Source organism: Astyanax mexicanus, chromosome 12, assembly GCF_023375975.1.
Source record: "Astyanax mexicanus isolate ESR-SI-001 chromosome 12, AstMex3_surface, whole genome shotgun sequence".
NCBI lineage: Eukaryota > Metazoa > Chordata > Actinopteri > Characiformes > Acestrorhamphidae > Astyanax > Astyanax mexicanus.
This window is the reverse complement of record NC_064419.1, coordinates 43,794,789-43,810,409: the sequence shown is the minus strand read 5'-3', so window position 1 is coordinate 43,810,409 and position 15,621 is coordinate 43,794,789. Positions and strand designations below refer to the sequence as shown.

General features: G+C 39.9%; 1 protein-coding gene across 1 annotated transcript in view; it reads right to left on the bottom strand.

Moving 5' to 3' along the window:
- cttnbp2nlb (CTTNBP2 N-terminal like b) overlaps positions 1-15,621 on the bottom strand; it is a 77,962-nt gene that overhangs the window by 12,207 nt on the left and 50,134 nt on the right. Inside the window, exons 3-4 of the mRNA XM_007256142.4 lie at positions 4,278-4,532; positions 494-601 (exon numbers count right to left, since the gene is read on the bottom strand). Coding sequence (XP_007256204.3) covers positions 494-601; positions 4,278-4,532 — 363 coding nt within the window. The remainder of the gene's footprint in view (positions 1-493; positions 602-4,277; positions 4,533-15,621) is intronic.

Sequence of the window (15,621 nt, the reverse complement as noted above, 5' to 3'; positions counted from 1 at the left end):
GAATAGGACCCTTGGACTCGTTAGAGGAGAATAAATCCCCCCAGTATTCCCATACATATGGGATGAGTTGGAGAAAATCCAACATTTTGACCTCACCAACACTTGCCTTGTCTTTGGTTTGCAATCAAATCCTCACAGCGATTCTCCAGAATCTAGTAGAAAGCCTTATTTGGTCAGTGGAGACAGTTACACCCACAAAATCAAGATAAACTCGTTTCGAGACCCTTGATTTCAGAAGAAACAATAAATGAGCAGGTCACACAATACTTCTGAACCTTTCTGTTTCTCAGCTAAGGGTTAAAGATCCACAATTTTATTTTTTTTCCTGGTAAGTGGAATTTTACTGGCTGCTCAGTAGAAAATCAGGAATGTTATCAATTCACATCACTCAGGTCCAATAGTCCTGTTTACAGTGTTTCACAGCGTGACACGTTTATAGCATGCTGCGTACAGGTGTGTGTTTGTTTGTGTTTTGCTGCGGTTGCTAGGTTACCTGCTGCAATAGTCTCTCTCTTTCCTTCTCCAGCATGTACGTCACATCATCACCTTCCGCTGTATCCTGGGCATGGCGCCGTTTCTCTTCCTCCAGATCAGCAATGACCTTAATAAACACACATATATACACATTTATACACAGATATATACACAGCAGTGCTGCTGGAGTTTTTAAACACAGTGTTCAATCACTGTCTATCACTCTATTAGACACTCCTACCTATCCAGAAGTGTCAAGTAATCAAGTAGCCTACAAATACTTTGTTACTCTAAGTAAGTAAAAATGTTGGTTATCTATACTTAACTGGAGTATTATTACATTTTTACACAATTATCTGAATTTTAACCTCCTTACATTTAAATAAAAAATAGCCTCGTTACTTCGATTTCATGTCAGCTCGTTTTTATTCATTCCAGCTTCTCATCGTTCAATAAAACCCCCATCCAGATAAATCTCTCCATCCAGATAGAGTACAGAGAATCTGATTGTGATTGGATGTAGAGAAGTATAAACATAAACGTATACCATTCCGTCTCCTTATTGGTTTATACTGTGATCCATCACACCTGCACACGCCACCCCCCCCCCCCCCACCACACACACACACTCCAGCAAGAACATAGCAGACGTAGGCTATGTAGTCTAGTATGAAGATGATCCGTGCAGAGACTCAAGAGAACTCCAGACAAACTCCAGTCCAACTAAACTTTAACTTTAATATATTTACATTCTACTAAAATACATTCATTTACAATCAGCATATATGCAGTTAGGGAACAGGCAAGTGCATCCCAAATTATATTATCAACATTAACATTTTAATATTATAACATTATAGTCATTTTTATGGCTTTTAGAAATTTTTTTTTTGCACTTTAGGACTGTGTGGGCGTGGCCTAAGCTTCTGTTCTTAATAGCTTTATTTTTCCCCTTATATTACTTTTACTTTTATACTTGTAAGTAGTTTTGAATCCAGTACTGTTTCAAACACTTTTACTTAAAGAATAAAAAGCTCGAGTTGATACTTCTTCAACTTCTACAGAAGTATTTTACTAAACCCTAGTATCTATACTTCTACCTACAGAGTAATGAAGAAGAATAATTTCCACACTTTTGTACTGAGATGCTCCACTTTTAATGTATTTGAAATGTGTGCAGCGTGTGCTTTTGCATTGTCTTGTTGAAAAATGCATGGATGTCCCCAGAACACATATCGAGCTTATTGTGCTTTTCTGCATTAACGCTGCATCACAAAAGAGTACTGACACACCCCTATACCATGATGGACCCTGGCTTTTAGACTTGCTGACTGATAACAGTCTGGAAAACCCGGTATATCTATTTTTATTCATTTGTATCTTCCTTTTACTGTCCACCTTTTCTGATCTGGGCTTGTGCAGTTATGGTTACATTATGATTACTACCTGCTTTTCTTGGGTTATTGATCTCAATGCATATCTTCAAAAAAAAAAACCGCAGCCACACCCATGGACACGTGTGTGTGTGTGTGTGTGTGTGTGTGGGAGGGCTCCACAGATTGTCAATATTGTGTGGGTGTGTCCGTGTGTGCGCTCATTTGCTGAACTTTCAAACTCGTCCATCACCGCTACCATTGCACACACACACACACACACACACACACACACACATTTTTGCTCTAGACTGAGGTCATCCGGAAGCCATGCTGTGCTCTTTGATGATCCATTCAGGCTGATCGGGTTTCAGCTGAAGCTTATAAATCAAAGACAAGAACCTGCTCACCTCAGAGAGAGAGAGAGAGAGAGAGAGAGAGAGAGAGAGAGAGAGAGAGAGAGAGAGAGAGAGAGAGAGAGAGAGAGAGAGAGAGAGAGAGAGAGAGAGAGAGAGAGAGAGAGAGAGAGACAGAGAGAGAGAGAGAGAGAGAGACAGAGAGAGAGGAAGAGAGAGAGGGAGAGAGACAGAGAGAGAGGAAGAGAGAGAGAGGGAGAGAGAGATAGAGACAGAGAGAGAGATCATTTTGAGAGAAAGAGAAAGACAGAAAGAGGTTGAAAGAGAGTTTTAGAGAGAGAGAGAGAGAGACAGAAGGCTAAAAATAATATAATATTTGAAGCTATTATTGCAACAGCAATGTTCTTTGCTATGTGAAAAAAAACACTGACATATTTTATTAATTTCAATACTATACTGCAGCAAAATAAACGTATTTAATAAAAAAATATAGGAGGTTTAAACATTCAGTAGAAACATTTAAAAAATGGAAACTTTAAAATCTTTCTAAATTTTTAGAAACAATAGGAACTTATAAGACTAATAATAATGTACTAAGAATAATGGGCATAAATAAACATAAATAATTATACAAAAAATAACCTTAAAGCTTCACATTAAACAGCAAAACGAAAATAAAAAATACACTGCTTTCAAACAGTTGTTTAAACAGTTATATCTTATTAAAGTATAGATTTTTTTTCTAACATTCTAGTGATATTATTATGTATGATGTGATACAACACACCCCTAGCTGGGACAGGGAGTGATGGACAGAATAAATGAAGAGGGAGGATCTTCTGTAGCTCAAGGTCAGCAGAGTGACGACAGAGCTATTGTGTAGAACTGAAGCTTCAGAACAAAACTCTCTGTAGAGCAGAGGGACAATACACACGGATTTACTTTCTCTCTCTCTCTCTCTTTCTTTAACTCTCTCTCTCTCTCTTAATCTTTTTTTTTAACTCTCTCTCGCTCTTACTTTAACTCTCTCTCTCTCTCTTACTTTAACTCTCTCTCTCTCTTTCTGTCTCTTTAACTCTCTCTCCCCATTAACACTCCTTGTCTCTCACTCCCACCACTTCTCTCTGTCTTTCTTTAAGTCCCAAACTTTCTCTTTTTCTTTCTTTCTCTCTATCTTTCTCTTTCCCACATACACACTCCTTGTCTCCCACTCCCACTCTTTCTCTTTGACTTTCTTCCTCTCTCTCTCACTCTGTCTCTCACTTTCTCTCTCTCTCCCACATACACACTCCTTTTTTCTCTCTTTCTCTCTGTCTCTCTCTCACTTCCAACCTTTTTTTGTCTTTTTCTCTCTCTCTCTTTCATTTTCATTTCCTCTCTCTCTCTCTCTCTCTCTCTCTCTCTCTCTCTCACTCTCTCTCTCTCTGTCTCTCTTTCTGTCTGTCTCTCCCTCCCCCACATACACACTCCCTGTCTTTCTTTCTCTCTAAGTCTCTCTCTTCACTGCAGGAGCGGCATTGTTCATTTTTAGCTCACAGGACTCATCTGGGTGGGGAGGGTTAAAACACACACACACTGTTCTGTGAAATGAAAGTGTGTAGTGGTAAACGCTCTTTGTTTAACGCTGAATAAACTGCAGGTTCAGACGTTTGAACCTCTGTTTGAGTTTAAAGTGAAAGAAAGGTTTGGTTGGTTTGGTTTTGAGGCGACTCATCTTCAGGAGACACTACAGTAAACTTGAGCTGAGCTCCAGAGCTTAAAAATCAAGGAACGTTATGATTTCTTTTAGTTAAATTGCATTTTATTATAAGTAGGGTTGCCAGTGTTAAAGCATTAACACACACGGTTAATAACATTAACACACGCAATTAATTTTGAATCAGTAACGCATTATTATTTTTTTACACAAATGCAATATGTCACCAGGTTTGACCCCAACTTCTGCCATAATCTGTTCCCTCTATGCCAGACAGCTCCAGCCAATCAGAGGAGACAATGTTTTTGGGGAAACTCTGGACAGAATTAAATGCTGCGAAATTGCAGAAACTCATAGAAATGATGCCTCATATCTCACCCGTCTGTGTCTGCGCTCGGCGGTGGCCAGCTGTGCCATCATCTTCTCCTGCATGCGCTTACAGTGGGTCATCACCAGCTTCAGCACGGCCAGCGGGTTGGGGCTGACCTGGGTCCGGAGGCTGTGACTGTGGTCCTGAGGCTGAGCCCGCTCTCGACCCTGCAGGACCTCACTGTCCCGCTGCAGCGCCAGGAAGGGGTCACTGAGGTCATACTGCCCGTAGCGCTCCTGCACAAACGCATCCCGGTGCTGAGCCTGGAACAGAACGCAGAAGATCACAGGTTAGATCACCAATGTTTTATACTGTATCTTTTAAGCAAAAGTTTATCACAATTTTTTTTTTGTCATTTACAATAGGGGGGGCTCCGGGTGGTCCAGCGGTCTAAAGCTCTGCCACTATGATAAGGAGATCGCTGGTTCGAATCCAGGTCATGCAGTTTGCCATAGACTGTCTAAGCCCTAAATGAGAGCACAATTGGTCTTGCTCTCTCTGGGTTGGTTCAGTAGATGGCGCTCTTTCCCCTCTTCACTCCAAAGGGTGATGTCGATCAGCACAAGGCTGCTTCTGTGAGCTGATGTATCAGAACCGAGTCACTGCGCTTTCCTCAGTGCGCTGTGATGCTACTCCGTAATGCTGCATCAGCAGCAGTTCAAAAAGAGTCGGAGTCTGACTTCACATGTATCGGAGGAGGCTTCTGGTGTTGGGGCATCACTAGTGAGTGCTTTGGGTAATTGTTTTTGTAAATTAGGGACAAAATGTGATCAAAATTAGAAATTAAATAAATAAAAAGAAAATCCCAATTAAGATAATATGAACTTTATATGCTTGCAATAAATGCTATGTTTTGTGGTAGATTTTTGTTGTTAAATTACTTTATTTGTTTTTATGTTTTTATGTAACATTATTATTATTATTATTATATACAAAATCAGGGTCTTATTAAGTCAAGTCATCTTTATTTCTACAGCACATTTAAAAGACAATGAATGCAAAACAAAATGCTGTACGATAAGATCAAATAACACAAAAACTAAATATATAGAATATATATTTTTTCAATATTTCTTATTTGGAATTTGGGAGAAATGTTAAACATATACCTATAAATAGCAAAATCAGAAAACTGGTTTATTAACTTGCTCCAGCAAACCAACTAAATCCAGCAATTTAGAGATTAGAGTAATTTTGTGTGTTTAAGCACAAGATTCACCAAAACACTAATCTGGCACTCGTAGATTACGACTGTGAGCAGTGAAAATGATGAAAGGCCAGAAGGGATTTACATGGAATGTAAAATGGCTTTGTAGTTAAATTTGTATTTATGTAATTGCTTTTAAATACTGTAGCAGAAAGACAGTGAAGGTTCAGCAGTCAGGCTGTAGGAGTCAGTGTGCTCATGGCCTGAGGTCTGCACGTACAGTAAGTAGATTATAGTAACGAATTAATGAAGTTACTTTAGTAATTACATTTCCAATTCACACCTGAATGACATCATCTGTAGTGTTTTCTGGAACAGCGTGTAGCACTTTGGCCTGTGGTCAGTGGGTCGTGTCACTTCCTGTGTTTTTTTCCAGTGCGTCAGTGTGAAAGTGCTGAACTGCTGAGCAGCGATTTACTTAAAGTTGCCAGGTTCGTGGTTTTCCTGCCTAATTGTGCTTGTTTGAAAATCCAGTTGCAGGTGAAAATTCAGGGGTGGCGGGGTGCATTTTTTTGGGCTACTTTTTTTAAAAATGCCACGGCCACCAAAAAAAAAAAAGTGTGTATTGCCTTGGATGTTACAGCACACGGCGTGCAATAAGAAGAGATACACAGAGAGAGAGAGAGAGAGAGAGAGAGAGAGAGAGAGAGAGAGAGAGAAAGAGAAATCACAATATAACCAGAAATCACAATTTGATGAATAAAAAGTGTTAAAGAGGAGAGAAGAGAGTTCAGGAGGGGCAAGAACAGAAAAGAGTAAGTAAAAGTCAGTTATTTTTTATTACTATTCAATGTTCTTGACTGGGATATAAAACTGTTATTAAAGAATTATTAAAACACGTTAAAACATTAAAACATGTTACAATATTATTAATGGCTTTAAGATAAATTGCAATACTGATAATAAATCCCTTACAAACAATATACTAAGTTGTACACTCATAGTTGTTCTGCCATTTGCTACACACGTGTGACAGACATATATTTAGGGCTAGTTTAAGCATATGAAGTGCTGGATTTTTTTTGGACTTGGCAACCCTGGTTTTACTTTATTCTGCCCTGGAACCATTTCATGTTGAAACCGGCACTACCGCGTCCGTGATGTCACCACCTGCTGCAGGCAAAGAGCTGCCACTGCCTGCAGTTCAGAGTCTATATATTTATATATTTATCAGTCCTGTCAGAGTGTGAGTGCAGACCACGGTCACTTAGGCTGTTTTCATACCAGCACTATTTGGTTTGGTTAAAACGAACTCTGGTTCGTTTGTATTCATAGTGTGGTTTGATTGATCAGGTGTGAAAACAGTTAATTGCATTCGTGAGTGGATCAAAACGATTGGACCAAAATTCGATCTGGTCGCAAACAAACTCTGGAGCAGTTTGCTTATGGTGGAGAACATGATCCGGTCTTGATCCGACCCAGCTATTAAATATAGTCCATTTATTTGAGATATACTGCGGATAAAAGGCACAGTTTAATCTAATATATTATTGAGATAACGCTAATTACCACCACTATAAATGAACACTGTCTCTGCTGCTCCATGCTGTTTACACAGAGCACGGTCTGTGCAGCGCTCACTGCTCGCAGCCATGCAATTCTGATTACTACACGGACATCTGCTAAAAAAAAAATGTATGAAAGCGCGGCTAGAACACAGAATCTTCTCGCTATATTTGCTTTTTTTGCTCCTGCACCAGACAGCTCTGACCTATCAGAGGAGACGATGTAATCACATGGTTTATTGGTGTGCATTTTGGTGCGTTTAGGTTTGTGCCTGTGTGAAACCAAACCAAACAGAGGGAAAAACGCTTCAACAAAACAAACTCATCAACTGATCCGGATCACAGAAACTAATTACATGTGTGAAAACACCCTAAAGCCATATGTGACCAGATTATTATTGCTGTAGTGTGAACAGAATATGGTTCCAGTGGTTCCAGATTTTGATGCTGGACTACACCTTGCTAAAACTTATCAACTAATCTTGGTTCCTGTTTAATAACGTGACAGAAGTTCAAGCAAACATACATTGTCCACTAAAAGCTGAAGAACCAAGCTGTGGGATATGTGGGCGGGGTCTCCTGCATTGAATATGGATGTAAGTGATTTCTGCTAGAATCGCTTGTCTGTTTGCATGGACAATTTTTGCCAGACACCGCCGGTCACCATCATTACCACCCATTGCACTGCACTGTTCACTGTAGGTCTTAATATTAGCTTTCTATAATGTATTTCTGATACACATGCATGTGACAATCAGATCCTGCTCCACAACCTCACTCACACGATAACACCTCACAATGTATACACTTCACGATCAGTCTACACATTGCTGTCCCCTGACTTTTGGCATGTGTGTTTAAGCAGTAGTAAGAGTGGCCTGTGGGGGGTAAAGGGTGGGAGTAGAGAAGTGTCCGGTTGAAAAGCTCAGTGTGGGACGAGGATCAGCTTTGAAGTGAAGCAGCTTTATATCCTCAGGCCTGAACTCAGCGGGAAAAAACGACAGAGAGAGAGAGAGAGAGAGAAGGACGAGTGGAAAGAGTGAGAGAGGGGGAACAGCAGAGGGATGAAAGAGAGATAGAATGAAAGACAGAGAGGAAGAAGGAGGGACAGGATGGCCTTCCACCACCGAGCGCTGCCAAGAACAACACGCATCTCCACACAGTGCTTTAACATGAACCAGGTGCTGATACTACACTAATACACACACACACACGCACACACTGAATATACACTAATACACACACACACACACATTTATACATACACAAACACACACACACACACACATTTATACATACACAAACACACACACACACACACATTTATACACACACACACACACACTGAATATACACTAATACACACACACACACTTATACACACACACACACACTGAATATACACTAATACATACACACACATACACTGTACACACACACATTTATACACACACACTGAATATACACTAATACATACACACATACACTGTATACACATTGTATACACACACACACACAGCCTGTACCTCTACACACACATACACTGTACACGAACACACACACACACACACTTATACATACATATACACATTTATACACACACACACACACTGAATATACACTAATACATACACACATACACACACACACACACACACACACACACACAGTGTGTACCTCCACATAGTCTCTCTCTTTCTCTCTCTCTCTCACACACACACACACACACACACACACACAGATCAGCATGAAGCATCCTGGTCTCTATAAGGTCCTGTTTCCTAAATAATTACCCCCAACCCCTCCTCCCTCCAATTACACACACTAACACACACAGGCTACCACCCTGCCCTCTCTCACACACTCGCTCTCACAAACACACACACACTAGCACACACACACGCACACACACTATAACACACGGGCAGGTGTTAAACCTTCCCTGGGGGAAAGGGGGTCACCCACAGAAGGGAGCACAAAAGGAGCAGCTGGGACAGCTCAAGTGTGTGTGTGTGTAGTATGTGTGTGTGTGTGTAGTGTGTGTGTGTGTGTAGTATGTGTGTGTGTGTGTGTAGTGTGTGTGTGTGTGTAGTGTGTGTGTGTGTGTAGTGTGTGTGTGTGTGTAGTATGTGTGTGTGTGTAGTGTGTGTGTGTGTGTAGTATGTGTGTGTGTGTGTAGTGTGTGTGTGTGTGTAGTATGTGTGTGTGTGTGTAGTGTGTGTGTGTGTGTAGTATGTGTGTGTGTGTAGTGTGTGTGTGTGTGTGTAGTATGTGTGTGTGTGTGTAGTGTGTGTAGTGTGTATGTGTTGCTACTAGGGACATTGTGAGTAATTTGGAGGGGTAAGATGGGGTGTCCATACTGAATGAATGGGCAGATGGGAAGCTACGCAGGACAGCAGCAGGACACACTCTTACAGGGGGTGGGTGGTGGGGTTACAGGGCCTCATGGTGGGGTGGTAGTAAGGGGGGGGGGGGGTATTGTCTAGAGATAAGATCTATCTATCTATCTATCTATCTATCTATCTATCTATCTATCTATCTATCTATCTATCTATCTATCTATCTATCTATCTATCTATCTATCATTCTGCTGCTCTAGCTATTATTATTCTATCTATCATTCTATTTGTCATTCTATCTAGCGTTTGGTTGTCCATCTATCATTCTATCTATGATTTTATTGTTCTATCTACCATTCCATTGTTCTATCATTCTATCATTCTAGCTATCGTTCTATCATTCTATCTATCTTTCTATCATTCTATCTATCACTATTTTTCTATCATGGTATTTATCTCTACTATTGTAGCATTATATTGTTCTATCTAGCATTCTGTTGTTCTATCTATCATTCTATTGTTCTAACTATCATTCTATCTATCGATATATCATTCTATTGTTCTGTTGTTCTATCTAGCATTCTATCCATCATTCTATCTATCGGTCTATCATTCTATCCATCATTCTATCTATCGGTCTATCATTCTATCTATCATTGGTCGTTCTATCTATTGCTCTGTAGTTCTAGCTAGCGATTTATTCTATCTAGCATTATATTGTCCTATCTATAATTCTTTCTATCGTTTTATCATTGTATCTATCATTCTATCATTCTGTCATTATATCTAGCATTCTATCTGGTGTTCTATCTAGGGTTCTGTCTTTCTATCTATTAGTCTATTGTTCTATCTATCGTTCTGATGTTCAACCTTATTCTATCTATCGTTCTAGCTTTTTATCTATCTATTGTTCTGTTGTTCTATTGTCTCTCTATTGTTATCTCTATCTTACAGTGTAGGTGCACTATGTGTAATAAAGTAAATGAATAACAAAGATGTTGTTCCTGAGACGAGCATGATCAGTCAAATAAAGAAACGAATACAGTCTTGTAAACTCAGTTTAAATATTACACACACACACACACATACACACACACACACACACACACACACACGCTCCTGTAATCCCGAAACTACTGAAAGGGTTATGTTCTTTGTTTGTGTAGGGAGACGAGCGAGTGAGAGAGAATGGTGGGGGGTAAGTAGGGGCCGTTGGGGGGTAAGTAGGGGCCGTTGGGGGGGAGGGAGGGGGTCAGATGAAGAAAGAATGACTGCAGCCGTTGACTCGTTTGTGTTCGGTCTGAAGGAGAGATGTGAGTGAGGAAGAATGCGAGCGCCTCAGAACCAGAGAAAGAATGTGAATCAGAGGAATGTCTAAAAATATGTGGAGGCCGGGATTAGGTCATCTCTCCCTCTCACTCAGCCTGATGATAATAATAATAAAGCATAAGCTTCATTTAGCACTGTTTATTAATAGACCCAGTAAAACAAAATTATTGGCTAAACACCAAATACCAAAACAAAGTTTTGATTTATTTTGCCACTTTTTCACAATTAAATAAATGTTGTTTTATTTATCAAAAAATAACTTTAAAAATATTGTCTAATTAATCATTAATGTCGCTTAGAAAGGCCATCAAATCAGGTGTGAGTGATAAAGTATTTTTACAGATAAATTCAGTCCCTGTTTTGGAAATCAAACTCTAATGCTAAGGCTAACTTAGCTTACCTAACATTACTATTCTAGCCCTGAACAGCTCATCATGACAAAACTCAGAGATGTGCGTCCGGGCGGGATTAAAATTACTGGAGACCACGGAGTTCAGCAAAAACAGCAGATAATTTAGCCTGTAATTTTCTCAGAGAACGTCTAAGACAAAAAAAACATGTACAGTACAGTTCACTATCTGGACAGGAATAAAATCACAGAGGATAAACCCCTCATAAAAGAGAAAATTACTGCAGAACCCCTTGAGAAACTAATCCCGTGCGGATAGGGCTTGTGTGATAAGTGATGCTAAAAATGTTTTTGTTTTTGTTGTTTTTTTTTTGAAGTGAGTAGAGCATAAAAACATGAACTTCAAACTGCAGTTTGCCAGTTTAAGGTTTATGATATATGTTAAAAACCCCTTTATTTCTCTATTAAAGGAAACTCTGAAAAAAGGCTGAACACAGAAAGTGTGACTATCCGGATAAGATTAGTTGTTCAGGGGGTTCTGGGGTAATTTTCTCCTCATCTGGAACAACCATGTATGTTTTTTTTTTTTTTTTTCTCAGACGTTCTCTGAGAAAATTCCAGGCTGAATTATCTACTGTTTTTGTGCTGAACTCCGTGGTCCTCTGGTAATTTTAGTCTCGTCCGGACTGCGTTTAATAAAATAGCTATTTGCCCACTGCCAACCACTGTACTGTAATTACACTTTGGGTGCCCTTTTGTTTCCACGGAGATGCATGTAAAAAACACAACAGCGAGTGGAAATGGAGGAGCTACTGAACGCGATACTGTCATGTGACCGAGAAAGCCTAAAAAAAACAAACTGCTCCACCTGTTCAGATGCAGGAGTTTTATCACTAGTTGTAGAAGTAGAAATGTGAAATATTTTTCACAAACTTCCCCCTGAGAAACGAATCCCATCCGGATAGGGTTTAGGTGGTCATGAACCTATTAACCCATTATACCTGAGAGTATATATTCCCTCCATTTCACACACACACACACACACACACACACACACACACACACACACACACACCTGTGTATAGGACAAGGTGTTTGCTTTCAGACGGCTGTGTCTGGGTAGCGTCCAGCATAAAAGACGTCTGCTGCTGTAACCAAGACAACCAGGTGAACCCAGAGTCCGGTTACAGCTCTATTTCTCTCTCTCTCTCTCTCTGTTCTTCACTCGCTCGCCCTTTCTCTCACTCTCTCTGTACGCTGAATAAGAGGGTAAATCTGTGGGAATGACCTAAAGCGTTCTAACCACGGACTCTGAAAACCATCTGCAGTGTGGAGCTGAGAGCTGAGGGACTCAGAGACTCAGAGACTGATTACAGACTGAGTGCCGGGCGAGCGAGGGCTGAGTACAGGGCTGAAGATTCTCCCACAACACACACACACAGAATAAAAGCTCGTAAACACACACACACACGTTACTGGATACACCACCACTTTTCCAGTAGCCCAGGCAAGCCTCTTTTATTTCTTTTAATGCCATTCACCCACTGACTGCTTCTACAGGGGTTGGACAATGAAACTGAAACACCTGTCATCATTTTAGTGTGGGAGGTTTCATCATGGTTAAACTGGAGCAGCCTGGTGGCCAGTCTTCATTAATTGCACATAATTGCACCAGTAAGAGCAGAGTGTGAAGGTTCAATTAGCAGGGTAAGAGCACAGTTCTGCTTAAAATATTGCAATGCACACAACATTATGGGTGACATACCAGAGTTCAAAAGAGGACAAATTGTTGGTGCACGTCTTGCTGGCGCATCTGTGACCAAGACAGCAAGTCTTTGTGATGCATCAAGAGCCACAGTATCCAGGGTAATGTCAGCATGTCACCACCGAGAAGGACCATCCACATCCAACAGGACTAACTGTGGACGCAAAAAACATAAAACCACGGCTGCCCAAATCATGGAAGAATTCAATGTGCACTTGAACTCTCCTGATTGTACCATACTAATAAATTATTGTGGTCTAAAACCAGGTGTTTCAGTTTCATTGTCCAACCCCTGTACAAGTAAATGTACACTAAATACAATTGAATTCTTGGCTGAATGTGAATGGTTCTTTATTAAATGTAACCCTAACATTTTAACCACAATTTTTTTTTTTATTTTATTCCTAGAAATGTTGGATCATTGTTCTATATAGAGACTCCCTAAACTCTTAGCGACCCTTTTGCCAATTTGCCAGGTCAGAAAAGCACAGCTCTGCCCTGCAGCATGTTTTAACAGTGATTATAGCTCCTCTTTAACCCATACATCCTCCTTATTAAGCTCATTTTAAAGAAGAAGATGTACACACATCTCTCTCTCTCACACACATACATACACACACACACTCTGCACAGGCTTGTTACACACTCCTCCATAGACAACCCAAACACTGGGTAATGGGTTGCAGCTGTGCGACAGTGCTACATTAGGGTTTAGGCCTGTGATATGAATTGGTAAATGAGATTAGAGCACACAGTAGGGCTGGCGGAGGCTGCTGGTGCTGGCTGAATGAACTGGGTGTGCCTCTGATTGGATGATGACGGTTTACAGTCTCAGACCACCACAGGAGACAGCTGTTTATTTTCTTAAGATGAGCGTAAAGCATTAATCCACATCGTTGCGGCGTAATTACTGCACTCTGGAGGATAGAGATATGCTGTCTCACTCTTCCTCTGTCTGGCCCAGTTTCACTGCTTCCCTACCACCTCTTATCCTGAGCTCAGAGAGAGAAGGAGAGAGCGAGAGAGAGCGGAAAGAGAGGGATAGAAAAAAGAAGGGGGAGCAGGAAGGAAGGAAGAAAGAAAGATACAGAGCGATACAGAGAAAGAGGGTAATGCTCTGGTTTTGCTCCAGCTCTCAAAAAAAAAAAAAAAAAGCAGGAAGAGTTGCCCTTCCTGTGGGACGCTTTAAGCTCTGCCGGTATTCTTATATTTTTAGATCCTCTGACTCTGTAATTGTATGTAAGTTTAGTTAATTTTTTTTAAAGCGACAGTCAGTAAGTTTTGGGGAAAGAGAGACCTCTCTGGTGAGAATGTGTAATTGCACTGTCCTGCTGTTCTGGGGTGCGTTTTCCAAACACGTAGTTGCTAAATATGTTAGCAACTTGCGTAGTCTAAACGATGCAGATCCCAAAAGCGTAGCTAGAACTTATACTGGACAAAAAAAAGATACCACTTCAGTTTCTGAATCAGTTTCCCTATAAACTACAAACAACATTTCTCCCAAATTCCAAATAAAACTAGTAATTTAGAGCATTTTTTGCAGAAAATGAGAAATGGCCTAAAATAATGCAAACAAAGTTCATATTCATAAAGTTTGAAAAGTTCAGAAATCAATATTTGGTGGAATAACCTGGTTTTTAATCACAGTTTGTTTCATGCATCTTGGCATCATGTTCTCCTCCACCAGTCTTACACACTGCTTTTGGATAACTTTATGCTAATCACTCCTGGTGCAAAAATTCAAGCAGTTCAGTTTGGTTTGATGGCTTGTGATCATCCATCTTCCTCTTGATTATATTCCAGAGGTTTTCAATTTGGTAAAATCAAAGAAACTCATAATTTTTAAATGGTCTCTTTTTTTCTTCATAGTTTCCCTGAATATTCAAAACCACCACAATTCATATGTGATGAAAGGAAACCTGTTCTTTCAGCTTGTGTTTGTTTCATATCTTTTCTTTTCTACTCATTTTGGTTTCTAGATTTCCATGTTGGTTTTTTTCCTTATTAAATGCCTCCTATTATTAAGTGCTACAATGTGACAAATTCGTACACATTAGTAAATGAGCTTCATAATGCTTATTTACATCCCATTTACTTTTAATGATGGACGTTGGAGCTGCAAATGGCATCAGTTGACTGCCTTTCCAAATATTAATTAAAACAAATGCGAACTGAGGATCTTGAGATTTAGTACAAGCGGTTTGACAATCATTTACCGGAGTTTAATGGCCAATTAAACTGAAATATGTCCCACTTGCATTGTTACTTAGCATTGCCAAAGGTTAGCAGCAATGCTAGTGCTACCAGTTGAAGTAAGAGAGGAAGCTAAAAAATGAGAGAGAAAGAGAGAGAGAGAGAAAGAGGGAGAGAGAGAGAGTTCAGAGACGCAAACAACAACCCCTGCAGAGATTCACACAAAAGCCATCACACCACGTGATTCCTGAAGATTCATTTCTGACTATGGGAGGAATTTAAAGCACACAATAATTATGCAAATGAGGCAGTCACAGATGCCACAAATGATTTTGTTCAAAGCAGGACGTTCCAATAATTCTTTCCAAAAAACTCTATATCCTTCTCAGTGTTTACTGTAAATGCCAAAGGTGTCAAACACATTCTCATTCATCATTACTCTGTAGGTAGAAGTATAGATACTAGAGTTTAAAATACTTCTGAAGCAGTTGAAGAAGTATCGACTAAAGTATTAAAGTACTGACTTTAAAACTACTTTAAGTATAAAAGTAAAAAATGCCATTAATGACAAGTCTTATAGTGCACTACACTCTAAAAAACAGAGGTATGATATGAGTACTTTTTTGTACTCAAAGGTACACTCTTCATAATTGTACCCTCAAAGG